Source organism: Nerophis ophidion, linkage group LG14, assembly GCF_033978795.1.
Source record: "Nerophis ophidion isolate RoL-2023_Sa linkage group LG14, RoL_Noph_v1.0, whole genome shotgun sequence".
Lineage (NCBI taxonomy): Eukaryota > Metazoa > Chordata > Actinopteri > Syngnathiformes > Syngnathidae > Nerophis > Nerophis ophidion.
In genome coordinates this window covers 13,686,730-13,702,484 of record NC_084624.1, presented here as the reverse complement: position 1 = coordinate 13,702,484, position 15,755 = coordinate 13,686,730, and the positions used below count along the sequence as shown (strand labels likewise).

Below are 15,755 nucleotides of genomic sequence, written 5' to 3'. Positions count from 1 at the left end.
TGTCCGACAATGGAAAATAATTACCCAGTAGAGCAGAAGCATGCCGGAGGTCACGATGATGCTGGACAGGGCCAAGAATTTGAAGACACAGAAAGACGTTACAAGAGCAGCTCGGCCTTTCCTGTGCACGGACAGAAAAACACAACGTGAACATTGTGAGTAAACCAAGTACTGTTTTTTTTTTTTCCTACTCTGACTTGTTTGGGCTCAATTGTTGAGCATGTACACAACCCAAAAACCAGTGAAGTTGGCACATTGTGTAATTCGTAAATAAGAACAGAATACAATGATTTGCTAAATATTTTTCAATTTATATTCAATTGAATAGACTGCAAAGACAAGATATTTAATGTTCGAACTGAGAAACTTTTTTTGCTACTAATTATTAGAATTCAATGGCAGCAACACATTGCAAAAAAGTTGGCACAGGGGTATTTTTTACCACTGTGTTACATGGCCTTTCCTTTTAACAACACTTAATAAACGTTTGGGAACAGAGGAAACCAATTTTTTAAGCTTTTCAGGCGGAATTCTCTCCCATTCTTGCTTGATGTACAGCTTAAGTTGTTCAACAGTCCGGGGTCTCTGTTGTGGTATTTTAGGCTGGACTACAGGCAGGCCAGTCTAGTACCCGCACGCTTTTACTACGAAGCCTCGCTGTTGTAACACGTGGCTTGGCATTGTCTTGCTGAAATAAGCAGGGGCGTCCATGATAACGTTGCTATATTTTGCTACAAAGCCTGTATGTACCCTTCAGCATTAATGGTGCCTTCACAGATGTGTAAGTTACCCACGCCTTGGGCACTAATACACCCCCATACCATCACAGATGCTGGTTTTCAACTTTGCGCCTAAAACAATCCGGATGGTTCTTTTCCTCTTTGTCCCGAAGTCCACAGTTTCCAAAAAACAATTTGAAATGTGGACTCGTCAGACCACAGAACAGTTTCCCACTTTGCATCAGTCTTAGATGAGCTGGGACCCAGCGAAGCCGGCTGCATTTCTGGGTGTTGCTGATAAATATATTTCGCTTTGCATAGTAGAGTTTTAACTGGCACTTACAGATGCAGCGATAAATTGTAGTTACTGAAAGTGGTGTCGTGAAGTGTTCCTGAGCCCATGTGGTGATATCCTTTACACTCTGATGTCGGTTTTTGATGCAGTACCGCCTGAGGGATCCAAGGTCACGGACTTAGCCGCTTAGGTGCAGTGAGTTCTCAAGATTCTCTGAAACTTCTGATGATATTATGGACCGTAGATAGTGAAATCCCTTAATTCCTTGAAATGGTTTGTTGAGAAATGTTGTTCTTAAACAGTTCGACACTTTCGTCACGCATTTGTTCAGAAAGTGGTGACCTTCGCCCCATCCTTGTTTGTGAATGACTGAGCACTTCATGGAAGTTGCTTTTATACCCAATCATGGCACCCACCTGTTCCGAATTAGCCTGTTCACATGTGGGATGCTCCAAATAAGTGTTTGATGAGCATTCCTCAACTTTCTCAGTCTTTTTGCCACTTGTGCCAGCTTTTTTGAAACATTTTGGGGACCTCAAATTCCAAATGAGCATATATCTGCCAAAAAATTAGGTTTTCCAGTTCGAATGATAAGTATCTTGTCTTTGCAGTCTATTCAATTGAATATAGGTTAGAAAGGATTAGCAAATCATTATTTTTATTTACAAATTACACAACGTGCCAACTTCCCTGGTTTTGGCTTTTGTACAACTAGTACGGTGGCCTGTAAGGGATAACAAAGACTACCCTGGACTGTTTGATACAGAAATCAACCTGATCCAATGGTTCAGGGAGTTTCAGAAGTGCCTATATTGTGTACTTGATGAGGTTGGTAACGCAGGAGATGTTTGGAATGGCTGAGGTGAAGGGAGAAGCCACAGAGGCCTCCAGTTCGGACAGAGAGATCCCAACGTGGGCTTTCTTCAGGGCCTGGATGAGAGAGAGAAATCAGTATGAATGAGGAAAATTTATGAATTGTTGTTAACCCCCTTTCTGGAGGCCAAGGTGTTTCCTTGCTGATGAGAGACGGCCTTTCCCCCAACCTGGAAGGCACCATCATCCTGTCTAGAAACATAGATTTCTGTTTGAGTCACACTTGACTAACTACACTAGAGGCAATTACAGAGTCTGCTAGTCTGGGTGAGGAGTCAGTTAAGCTAGAACTATCCAACGCCAGGCTGGATAATCCCTGCACATATAGCAATTCTCTTAGAATAATACACAACTCCCATAATTTTTTTTTCTGTTGTGACTGTGTCAGAGTTGGACATGCGTTCTACTGAGGTGGCAAATGATGATGCGTTCAGTTTATCGCAGCACCAAGCAAACAATCTGAAAATTCCCGTCATATCAATTCCGAGATATGGTCGAAATTATTTAAAGTGCACTACGCGTAATAATGCTACTACTGATAATTTCAACAAAAACTCCTCAAAACAATATGGGTTTTTTAAACATAAGATCATTGTCTCCCAAAATGTTATTAGTGTCAAGGCATGGACTATGGTATGGTTTGTTTTCCTGAGGTGCAAAGCGACTGGATCGGACACGATGTGAAGGTAACGACATATTTTAATTTTAACTCAAAAAAAGGAACAAACGAAAGGCGCTCTCGGCAGAGGTTTAAAAACTTGGTTAAGAAAACAAAACTATCACAATGGCAGAACTATGGACTACGAAAACGAAAACACTTACTGTGACCGAAAAAGAGCATGGATCATCGGCATGGATAACATGGGTATGTAGGAGGCGATGTCGCCAGGCTGACTGCCTGGCAACTACAGGCTTAAATAGTGCTGTGGCGCTTGAAAACAGGTGCGTGAGTTCAAACGAATCAGGTGCGTGAGTCGTGAGGACAGGTGAACTGATTGGTAGGCATGGAAACAAAACAATGGAGTGAAAAAACAGGAACTAATGGAGTCTTGAAGTAATCTAAGACAACTAAACAAAACATGATCAGAAAGACATGATAATTAGTTGATGAGGTCATTAGAGACAACAATCTTAACGTCATTGGTCTCAGCGAAACCTGGCTCACACCAGACGATTTTTTCGCGCCAAATGAGGCATCTACTCCTAACTATACAAAGGTTTCTCATAGTCAATCAATCAATGTTTATTTATATAGCCCTAAAACACAAGTGTCTCAAAGGGCTGCACAAACCACAATGACATACTCGGTAAAGCCTACTTAAGGGCAAGGAAAAACTCACACCAGTGGGACGTTGACAATGATGACTATGAAACATTTTGTAGAAGACCCCATATGTGGGCAAATTCCCCCCCACCAACCCAAACCCCCCCCCCCCCACCCCCACCCCCCCGTCGTCCTAAAATAAATTACCCCCTTGGTTGGGAGTTTTTCCTTGCCTTTGAGACACTTGTGATTTAGGGTTATATAAATAAACATTGATTGATTGATTAGTTTTGAACATACTGTGTACTCACCCCACAATCGTTAGCGCCATCCCCGCACATCCCGACAATGTAACTGCAAGGTAAACAAAGACAAACTGATAGAATTTTGCTCTAGAAGACGAAGACGGTGGACGTAGCGCATCAAAATAAAGAAATACAAAACGGACTCCATGCTCTGTAGGCCTTGTACCAGCTGAGTCTTCTGGTCCGGAGTCATTCGAGCAAACACAGTGGCTCTCAGGAGGAACTGCACGGAGGTGGGACAAAATGTTTGCCAGACTGGACACAGACACCAAAAAACTAGTCCGCGGTGTCTCAGTACCTTGGGGAGAAGTTGTGGGAAATGTTCAGCGATGACCGCGAAGGCTGGACCACTCACAGCGAAGTGATATCCCGCTGGGTCTTCTCCTTGCATTCCCTCGTCGGCGAAAATAACCCTGGGTGTCTGAATGGGAGCAAAACCAGTATGACGGCGAAAAGTCTGCTTAGAAAACCTTCATTGGAGGCTGTCAGAGGTGGGGGGCTACGGGCATCCTTGCTAACCTTGAGACCTCCGAATTCGGGAGATGGGGGGAGGGGGGGGGGGGTGTTTGTTGGTAGCCGGGGTGTATATTGTAGCGTCTCGGAAGAGTTAGTGCTACAAGGGGTTCTGGGTATTTGTTCTGATGTGTTTATGTTGTGTTACGGTGCGGATGTTCTCCCGAAATGTGTAGGTTCACAGTGTGGCGCATATTTGTAGCAGTGTTAAAGTTGTTTTTACGGCCACCCTCAGTGTGACCTGTATGGCTGTTGACCAAGTATGTCTTGCATTCACTTGTGTGTGTGAAAAGCTGTAGATATTATGTGACTGGGCCGGTACGCAAAGGCAGTGTCTTTAAGGTTTATAAGCACTCTGTACTTCTCCCTTCGTCCGTGTACCAATCCGTACAGCGGCGTTTTAAAAAGTCATAAATTTCACTTTTTGAAACCGATAACACATTTTAAAGCATTTATCGGCCGATAATATCAGCAGTACGATATTATCAGACATCCCTAATATATATATATATATATATATATATATATGTATACATATATATATATATATATATATATATATATATATATATATATATATATATATATATATATGTATCATAATTTTGATTTAAACAAAAATACATGTTGTATGTCTATTTATGGGGAAAAAGAAGGCTTTTACTTGATCACTTGGTAGCCAACAAAAAATATTTTACTATTATTGTTTCTTTATTTCCCAATCAGTAATGCGGACACAACAACTTACTGTCATGTTACAACTTGTATCTCATAATCTTCAGAGCATGGAAAGGTATGGTGAACTTTCATGTTCATTTTGTAGATACTCTGCATTATCCATCCATCGATTCATCTTCTTCCGCTTATCCGAGGTCGTGTCACGGGGGCAGCAGCCTAAGCTAACTCTGCATTATGATTATGAATTATTATATATATATGTATATATATACATATATATATATACATATATATATATATATATATATATATATATATATATATGTCTTGATTGGATTATCCAGAGAATAGTGCTCGATACCGTGGTAGAGCGCAATATGTAGGTGTGGGAAAAAAATCACAAGACTACTTCATCTCTACAGAACTGTTTCATGAGGGGTTCCCTCAATCATCAGGAGATTTTAATGGAAGCATTCACATACAATGGTTTATATAGAGTACAGAGTGGGTGGGTACAAGCAGGCGTAGGGTGTGGTGATTGGCTCATGTGTTACCTAGGAGGTGTTTCCGTCTATGGCGGCATGTTGAAATGATTTCACTGCGCTTGTTGAGGGATGATAAATCTGGATGATATATAATAAACAGTTTCTCTTTTAAGCATAGGTTGCATCTTTTATTACCACTGTTGTAAGGTGAGCTGGATGCAAGAATTTGCCATGTTATTGAATATTCAACATTATTGTCTTTGAGGTTCCATATGTGTTTGCTGAGTTCTGTAGAATTCTGCAAAGTCTGGTTTCTAAAGGAGGCGTTGTGATTATTCCATCTTGTTTTGAACGCTCCTTCGGTTAATCCTACGTACGTGTCGGATGTGTTAATGTCCTTGCGTATTACCTTTGCTTGGTAAACGACTGATGTCTGTAAGCACCTTCCGTTGAGAGGGCAACGGAAGGTAGTTACAGACATCAGTCGTTTACCAAGCAAAGGTAGATACTCTGCATTATCCATCCATCCATTCATCTTCTTCCGCTTATCCGAGGTCGGGTCACGGGGGCAGCAGCCTAAGCTAACTCTGCATTATGATTATGAATTATTATATATATATGTATATATATACATATATATATATACATATATATATACATATATATATATATATATATATATATATATATATATATATATATATATATATATATATATATATATATATATATATGTCTTGATTGGATTATCCAGAGAATAGTGCTCGATACCGTGGTAGAGCGCAATATGTAGGTGTGGGGAAAAAATCACCTACATATTGCTTACAGACTGATGTCTGTAAGCACCTTCCGTTGAGAGGGCAACGGAAGGTGCTTACAGACATCAGTCGTTTACCAAGCAAAGGTAATACGCAAGGACATTAACACATCCGACACGTACGTAGGATTAACCGAAGGAGCGTTCGAAACTAGATGGAATAATCACAACGCCTCCTTTAGAAACCAGACTTTGCAGAATTCTACAGAACTCAGCAAACACATTTGGAACCTCAAAGACAATAATGTTGAATATTCAGTAACATGGCAAATTCTTGCATCCAGCTCACCTTACAACAGTGGTAATAAAAGATGCAACCTATGCTTAAAAGAGAAACTGTTTATTATATATCATCCAGATTTATCATCCCTCAACAAGCGCAGTGAAATCATTTCAACATGCCGCCATAGACGGAAACACCTCCTAGGTAACACATGAGCCAATCACCACACCCTACGCCTGCTTGTACCCACCCACTCTGTACTCTATATAAACCATTGTATGTGAATGCTTCCATTAAAATCTCCTGATGATTGAGGGAACCCCTCATGAAACAGATCTGTAGAGATGAAGTAGTCTTGTGATTTTTTTCCCACACCTACATATATATATATATATATATATATATATATATATATATATATATGTATATATATATATGTATATATATACATATATATATATATATATATATGTATGTATGTATGTATGTATGTATGTATACATATGTGTGTATGTGTATATATATATATATATATACATATATATATATATATATATATATATATATACATATATATATATATATATATATGTATATACAAATCCCGTTTCCATAAGAGTTGGGAAATTGTGTTAGATGTAAATATGAACGGAATTCAGTGATTTGAAAATCCTTTTCAACCCATATTCAGTTGAATGCACTACAAAGACAAGATATTTGATGTTCAAACTCATAAACTTTGTTTTTTTTTGCAAGTAATAATTAACTTAGAATTTCATGGTTGCAACACGTGCCAAAGTAGTTGGGAAAGGGCATGTTCACCACTGCGTTACATCACCTTTTCTTTTAACAACACTCAATAAACGTTTGGGAACTGAGGAAAGTAATTGTTGAAGCTTTGAAAGTGGAAATCTTTCCCATTCTTGCTTGATGTACAGCTTAAGTTGTTCAACAGTCCGGGGTCTTGTTGTCGTATTTTAGGCTTCATAATGCGCCACACATTTTCGATGGGAGACATGACTGGACTGCAGGCGGGCCAGGAAAGTACCTTCACTCTTTTACTACGAGACCACGCTGTTGTAACACGTGGCTTGGCATTGTTTTGCTGAAATAAGCAGGGGCGTCCATGATAACGTTGTTGGATGACAGCATATGTTGCTCCAAAACCTGTTTGTACCATTCAGCATTAATGGTGCCTTCACACATGTGTAAGTTACCCATGCCTTGGGCACTAATGCACCCCCATACCTTCACAGATGCTGGCTTTTGAACTTTGTGCCTATAACAATCCGGATGGTTACTTTTCTCTTTGTTCTGGGGGACACCACGTCCACAGTGTCCAAATATAATTTGAAATGTGGACTCGTCAGACCATAGACAACTTTTCCACTTTGCATCAGTCCATCTTAGGTGAGTTTGGGCCCAGCCAAGCCGGTGGCGTTTCAGGGTGTTGTCGATAAATGGGTTTGGCTTTGCACAGCAGAGTTTTAACTTGCACTTACAGATGTAGTGACCAACTGTAGTTACTGACAGTGGTTTTATGAAGTGTACCTAATCCCATGTGGTGATATCCTTTACACACTGATGTCGGGTTTGATGCAGTACTGCCTGAGGGGTCAAAGGTCTGTAATATTGCTTACGTGCAGTGATTTCTCCAGATTCTCTGAACCTTTGATGAATATACAGACCATAAATAATAAAATCTCTAAATTCCTTGCAATAGCTCGTTGAGAAATGTTGTTCTAAAACTGTTTCACAATTTGCTTACAAAATGGTGACCCTCGCCCCATCCTTGTTTGTGAATCACTTAGCATTTCATGGATGGTGCTTTTATAACCAATCATGGCACCCACCTGTTCCCAATTAGCCTGCACACCTGTGGGATGTTCCAAATAAGTGTTTGATGAGCATTCCTCAACTTTATCAGTATTTATTGCCACCTTTCCCAACTTCTTTGTCACGTGTTGTATTCTAAAGTTAATGATTATTTGCACACAAAAAAATGTTTATCAGTATGAACATCAAATATGTTGTCTTTTTAGCATATTTAACTGAATATGGGTTGAATACGTCTAACACAATTTCCCAACTCATATGGAAACGGGGTTTATATATATATGTTATATATATTTCTGCCTTTTTGCAAGGCGGATGTTGCACTACAATCAGTTTACTTCACATATCTTTAGTGATATTAGTAATTATAACTATTATCAGATGTCATATCAAGGTCCCACATTAGCATTGCCAACACGACAAGATCAGTTTCACTATTTTAGTAAATAGTGTACTCTGCTGATGCAAAGTCATAACAATGGTCCATTTTTGAAAACCACTCTAAAAAAAATGTATTAATTTGAGATTTTATTTGCACGAGCGTAAAACTGCACTAAATCCTGCTGTCAGTCCGAGGTCCCTGTTAACACTGTGAAGACTTACCACTTACCACTTCCTCAAAATTCTACTTTAGTGTGCGTTGTCTCGCTTTTAAATCATTCCCAGTCATATTTTTTTTTTTCGCATTGTATATGTTTTTAGGTAAAAGTTAATTTGGTGGTTGAGGATACTCCTACGCAAACACAGACACAAAACATACAAAACAGTGACACAAAACATACAAAACAGAGACACAACACAAACAAACCCAAATTCAGTTTTAAGCCTGGGGTACTAACGTAAACCTAACAAATATCTTGGGGCGTAACAAAATAAACATTAGAGCAGTCCAAGTGATGGGAAGTTAGTTGAAAGTCAAATTGAAAAAGTCGGTATTGAGCCAACTTTTAATGACTGAAATATTTTGGAGTCTCTTAAAGGTTATTCCAAAGATGTGAGCTAAACTTACAAAACCAAGCTTATCTGTGGGGGTTTTTTTGTGGGTTTTTAGGAGTATTTAAAAAGGTTGATGCTAGGAGACCTTAAATTCCTGGTGTCGTGTACCTTCTTGTTCCTTCAAATATGTCAATTGTTGTCTACCTTTGTGTTCCTTAAAATATGTCAACTGTTGTCTACTTTTATGTTACTTAAAATATGTCAACTGTTGTCAGCATACCTTCTTATTCCTTAAAATATGTCAACTGTTGTCTGCCTTAATGTTCCTTAAAACATGTTAAGTGTTGTCAACATACCTTCTTATTCCTTAAAATATGTCAACTGTCGTCAATGTACCTTCTTGTTCCTTAAAATATGTCAACTTTTGTCTACCTTAATGTTCCTTAAAATATGTCAACTGTTGTCTACCTTTTTGTTCCTTAAAATATGTCAACTGTTGTCTACCTTTATGTTCCTTAAAATGTGTCAACTGTTGTCTACCTTAATGCTCCTTAAAATATGTCAACTGTTGTCAGCGTACCTTCTTGTTCCTTAAAATATGTCAACTGTTGTCTACCTTTATGTTCTTTAAAATATGTCAACTGTTGTCAGCGTACCCTCTTGTTCCTTAAAATTTGTCAAATAGGGACGGCGTGGCGCAGTGGAAGAGTGGCCGTGTGCAACCCGAGGGTCACTGGTTCAAATCCCACCTAGAACCAACCTCGTCACATCCGTTGTGTCCTGAGCAAGACACTTCACCCTTGCTCCTGATGGGTGCTGGTTAGTGCCTTGCATGGCAGCTCCCTCCATCAGTGTGTGAATGTGGAAGTAGTGTCAAAGCGCTTTGAGTACCTTGAAGGTAGAAAAGTGCTATACAAGTACAACCCATTTAAATGTTGTCGACATACCTTCTTGTTCCTTAAAATATGTCAACTGTTGTCAGCGTACCCTCTTGTTCCTTAAAATATGTCAAATGTTGTCGACATACCTTCTTGTTCCTTAAAATATGTCAACTGTTGTCAACGTACCTTCTTATTCCTTAAAATAACTCAACTGTTATCTACCATTATGTTCCTTAAAATTTGTCAACTGTTGTCAACGTACCTTCTTATTCCTTAAAATATGTCAAATGTTGTCAACATACCTTCTTGTTCTTTAAAATATGTCAACTGTTGTCTACCTTAATGTTCCTTGAAATATGTCAACTGTCGTCAGCCTACCTTCTTGTTCCTTAAAATAACTCAACTGTTATCTACCATTATGTTCCTTAAAATATGTCAACTGTTTTCAGCGTACCTTCTTATTCCTTAAAATAACTCAACTGTTGTCTACCTTTATGTTCCTTAAAATGTCAACTGTTGTCAGCGTACCTTCTTGTTCCTTAAAATATGCCAACTGTTGTCTACTTTTATGTTCCTTAAAATATGTCAACAGTCTTAAGCGTACCTTCTTGTTCCTTAAAATATGTCAACTGTTGTAAGCGTACATTCATGTTCCTTAAAATATGTCAACTCTTGTCTACCTTCTTGTTCCTTAAAATATGTCAACAGTTGTCTACCTTTATGTTCTTTAAAATATGTCAACTGTTGTCGGCGTACCTTCTTATTCCTTAAAATATGTCAACAGTTTTCAAGGTAACTTCTTGTACCTTAAAATATGTCAACAGTTTTCTACCTTAATGTTCTTTAAAATATCTCAACTGTTGTCAACCTTAATGTTCTTTAAAATATGTCAACTGTTGTCAACCTTAATGTTCCTCAAAATATGTCAACAGTTGTTTACCTTAATGTTCTTTAAAATATGTCAACTGTTATCAGCGTACCTTCTTGTTCCTTAAAATAACTCAACTGTTATCTACCATTATGTTCCTTAAAATATGTCAACTGTTGTCAACGTACCTTCTTATTCCTTAAAATATGTCAACTGTTGTCGGCGTACCTTCTTATTCCTTAAAATATGTCAACAGTTTTCTACCTTAATGTTCTTTAAAATATGTCAACTGTTGTAAGCGTACATTCATGTTCCTTAAAATATGTCAACTCTTGTCTACCTTCTTGTTCCTTAAAATATGTCAACAGTGTTCTACCTTTATGTTCTTTAAAATATGTCAACTGTTGTCGGCGTACCTTCTTATTCCTTAAAATATGTCAACAGTTTTCAAGGTAACTTCTTGTACCTTAAAATATGTCAACAGTTTTCAAGGTAACTTCTTGTACCTTAAAATATGTCAACAGTTTTCTACCTTAATGTTCTTTAAAATATGTCAACTGTTGTCAACCTTAATGTTCTTTAAAATATGTCAACTGTTGTCAACCTCAATGTTCCTTAAAATATGTCAACAGTTGTTTACCTTAATGTTCTTTAAAATATGTCAACTGTTATCAGCGTACCTTCTTCTTCCTTAAAATAACTCAACTGTTATCTACCATTATGTTCCTTAAAATATGTCAACTGTTGTCAACGTACCTTCTTATTCCTTGAAATAACTCAACTGTTGTGTACCTTTATGTTCCTTACAATGTCAACTGTTGTCAGCGTACCTTCTTGTTCCTTAAAATATGCCAACTGTTGTCTAATTTTATGTTCCTTAAAATATGTCAACAGTTATCTACCTCCTTGATCCTTAAAATATGTCAACAGTCTTAAGCGTACCTTCTTGTTCCTTAAAATATGTCAACTGTTGTAAGTGTACATTCATGTTCCTTAAAATATGTCAACTGTTGTCTACCTTTATGTTCTTTAAAATATGTTAACTGTTGTCGGCGTACCTTCTTATTCCTTAAAATATGTCAACTGTTGTCTAACTTTATGTTCTTTAAAATATGTTAACTGTTGTCGGCGTACCTTCTTATTCCTTAAAATATGTCAACTGTTGTCTACCTTCTTTTTCCTTAAAATATGTCAACAGTTGTCTCCCTTAATGTTCTTAAAAATATGTCAACAGTTGTCAAGGTAACTTCTTGTACCTTAAAATATGTCAACAGTTTTCTACCTTAATGTTCTTTAAAATATGTCAACTGTTATCAGCGTACCTTCTTGTTCCTTAAAAATATGTCAACTGTTGTTTACCTTCTTGTTCCTTAAAATATGTCAACTTTTGTCTACCTTCTTGTTCCTTAAAATATGTCAACTGTTGTCTACTTTTATGTTCCTTAAAATATGTCAACTGTTGTAAGCGTACCTTCTTGTTCCTTAAAATATGTCAAATGTTGTCAACATACCTTCTTGTTCCTTAAAATATGTCAACTGTTGTCAGCGTACCTTCTTGTTCCTTAAAATATGTCAACAGTTGTAAGCGTACCTTCTTGTTCCTTAAAATATGTCAACTGTTGTCTCCCTTCTTGTTCCTTAAAATATGTCAAATGTTGTCAGCGTACCTTCTTGTTCCTTAAAATATGTCAACTATTGTCTACTTTTATGTTCCTTAAAATATGTTAACTGTTGTCAACATACATTCTTGTTCCTTAAAATATGTCAACTTTTGTCTACCTTCTTGTTCCTTAAAATATGTCAACTGTTGTCTACTTTTATGTTCCTTAAAATATGTCAACAGTTGTCGACCTCCTTGATCCTTAAAATATGTCAACAGTCTTAAGCGTACCTTCTTGTACCTTAAAATATGTGAACTCCTGTCTACCTTGTTGTTCCTTAAAATATGTCAACTGTTGTAAACGTACCTTTTTGCTCCTTAAAATAGGTCAACAGTTGTAAGTGCACCTTCTTGTTCCTTAAAATATGTCAACTGTTGTCAGCGTACCTTCTTGTTCCTTCAAATATGTCAACTGTTGTCTACTTTTATGTTCCTTAAAATATGTCAACTGTTGTCAACGTACCTTTTTGCTCCTTGAAATAGGTCAACAGTTGTAAGTGCACCTTCTTGTTCCTTAAAATATGTCAACTGTTGTCAGCGTACCTTCTTATTCCTTAAAAAATGTCAACTGTTGTCTACCTTCTTGTTCCTTAAAATATGTCAACTGTTGTCTACCTTCTTGTTCCTTAAAATATGTCAACTGTTGTCTACTTTTATGTTCCTTAAAATATGTCAACTGTTGTCAACGTACCTTTTTGCTCCTTAAAATATGTCAACTGTTGTCAGCGTACCTTCTTGTACCTTAAAATATGTCAACTGTTGTCTACCTTCTTGTTTCTTAAAATATGTCAACTGTTGTCAACGTACATTTTTGCTCCTTAAAATATGTCAACTGTTGTCTACCTTCTTGTTCCTTAAAATATGTCAACTGTTGTCTACCTTCTTGTTCCTTAAAATATGTCAACTGTTGTCTACCTTCTTGTTCCTTCAAATATGTCAACTGTTGTCTACTTTTATGTTCCTTAAAATATGTCAACTGTTGTCAACGTACCTTTTTGCTCCTTGAAATAGGTCAACAGTTGTAAGTGCACCTTCTTGTTCCTTAAAATATGTCAACTGTTGTCAGCGTACCTTCTTATTCCTTAAAAAATGTCAACTGTTGTCTACCTTCTTGTTCCTTGAAATATGTCAACTGTTGTCTACCTTCTTGTTCCTTAAAATATGTCAACTGTTGTCTACTTTTATGTTCCTTAAAATATGTCAACTGTTGTCAACGTACCTTTTTGCTCCTTAAAATATGTCAACTGTTGTCAGCGTACCTTCTTGTACCTTAAAATATGTCAACTGTTGTCTACCTTCTTGTTCCTTAAAATATGTCAACTGTTGTCAACGTACATTTTTGCTCCTTAAAATATGTCAACTGTTGTCTACCTTCTTGTTCCTTAAAATATGTCAACTGTTGTTTACCTTTATGTTCCTTAAAATATGTCAACTGTTGTCGGCGTACCTTCTTATTCCTTCAAATATGTCAACTGTTGTCTACCTTTATGTTCCTTAAAATATGTCAACTGTTGTCGGCGTACCTTCTTATTCCTTAAAATATGTCAACAGTTTTCAAGGTAACTTCTTGTACCTTAAAATATGTCAACAGTTTTCTACCTTAATGTTCTTTAAAATATGTCAACTGTTGTCAACCTTAATGTTCTTTAAAATATGTCAACTGTTGTCAACCTTAATGTTCCTCAAAATATGTCAACAGTTGTTTACCTTAATGTTCTTTAAAATATGTCAACTGTTATCAGCGTACCTTCTTGTTCCTTAAAATAACTCAACTGTTATCTACCATTATGTTCCTTAAAATATGTCAACTGTTGTCAACGTACCTTCTTATTCCTTAAAATATGTCAACTGTTGTCGGCGTACCTTCTTATTCCTTAAAATATGTCAACAGTTTTCTACCTTAATGTTCTTTAAAATATGTCAACTGTTGTAAGCGTACATTCATGTTCCTTAAAATATGTCAACTCTTGTCTACCTTCTTGTTCCTTAAAATATGTCAACAGTGTTCTACCTTTATGTTCTTTAAAATATGTCAACTGTTGTCGGCGTACCTTCTTATTCCTTAAAATATGTCAACAGTTTTCAAGGTAACTTCTTGTACCTTAAAATATGTCAACAGTTTTCAAGGTAACTTCTTGTACCTTAAAATATGTCAACAGTTTTCTACCTTAATGTTCTTTAAAATATGTCAACTGTTGTCAACCTTAATGTTCTTTAAAATATGTCAACTGTTGTCAACCTCAATGTTCCTTAAAATATGTCAACAGTTGTTTACCTTAATGTTCTTTAAAATATGTCAACTGTTATCAGCGTACCTTCTTATTCCTTGAAATAACTCAACTGTTGTGTACCTTTATGTTCCTTACAATGTCAACTGTTGTCAGCGTACCTTCTTGTTCCTTAAAATATGCCAACTGTTGTCTAATTTTATGTTCCTTAAAATATGTCAACAGTTATCTACCTCCTTGATCCTTAAAATATGTCAACAGTCTTAAGCGTACCTTCTTGTTCCTTAAAATATGTCAACTGTTGTAAGTGTACATTCATGTTCCTTAAAATATGTCAACTGTTGTCTACCTTCTTGTTCCTTAAAATATGTCAACTGTTGTAAGTGTACATTCATGTTCCTTAAAATATGTCAACTGTTGTCTACCTTTATGTTCTTTAAAATATGTTAACTGTTGTCGGCGTACCTTCTTATTCCTTAAAATATGTCAACTGTTGTCTACCTTTATGTTCTTTAAAATATGTTAACTGTTGTCGGCGTACCTTCTTATTCCTTAAAATATGTCAACAGTTGTCTCCCTTAATGTTCTTAAAAATATGTCAACAGTTGTCAAGGTAACTTCTTGTACCTTAAAATATGACAACAGTTTTCTACCTTAATGTTCTTTAAAATATGTCAACTGTTATCAGCGTACCTTCTTGTTCCTTAAAAATATGTCAACTGTTGTTTACCTTCTTGTTCCTTAAAATATGTCAACTTTTGTCTACCTTCTTGTTCCTTAAAATATGTCAACTGTTGTCTACTTTTATGTTCCTTAAAATATGTCAACTGTTGTAAGCGTACCTTCTTGTTCCGTAAAATATGTCAAATGTTGTCAGCGTACCTTCTTGTTCCTTAAAATATGTCAACTGTTGTCTACTTTTATGTTCCTTAAAATATGTCAACTGTTGTCAACATACATTCTTGTTCCTTAAAATATGTCAACTTTTGTCTACCTTCTTGTTCCTTAAAATATGTCAACTGTTGTCTACTTTTATGTTCCTTAAAATATGTCAACTGTTGTAAGCGTACCTTCTTGTTCCTTAAAATATTTCAACTGTTGTCTCCCTTCTTGTTCCTTAAAATATGTCAAATGTTGTCAGCGTACCTTCTTGTTCCTTAAAATATGTCAACTG

The 15,755-nt window shown here is 36.6% G+C and overlaps 1 protein-coding gene across 1 annotated transcript in view; it reads right to left on the bottom strand.

Moving 5' to 3' along the window:
- LOC133568901 (polyamine-transporting ATPase 13A3-like) overlaps window positions 1-15,755 on the bottom strand; it is a 68,639-nt gene that overhangs the window by 14,404 nt on the left and 38,480 nt on the right. Inside the window, exons 20-24 of the mRNA XM_061921094.1 lie at window positions 3,755-3,877; window positions 3,600-3,679; window positions 3,463-3,505; window positions 1,835-1,944; window positions 25-121 (exon numbers count right to left, since the gene is read on the bottom strand). Of these exons, the coding sequence (XP_061777078.1) occupies window positions 25-121; window positions 1,835-1,944; window positions 3,463-3,505; window positions 3,600-3,679; window positions 3,755-3,877 (453 nt within the window). The remainder of the gene's footprint in view (window positions 1-24; window positions 122-1,834; window positions 1,945-3,462; window positions 3,506-3,599; window positions 3,680-3,754; window positions 3,878-15,755) is intronic.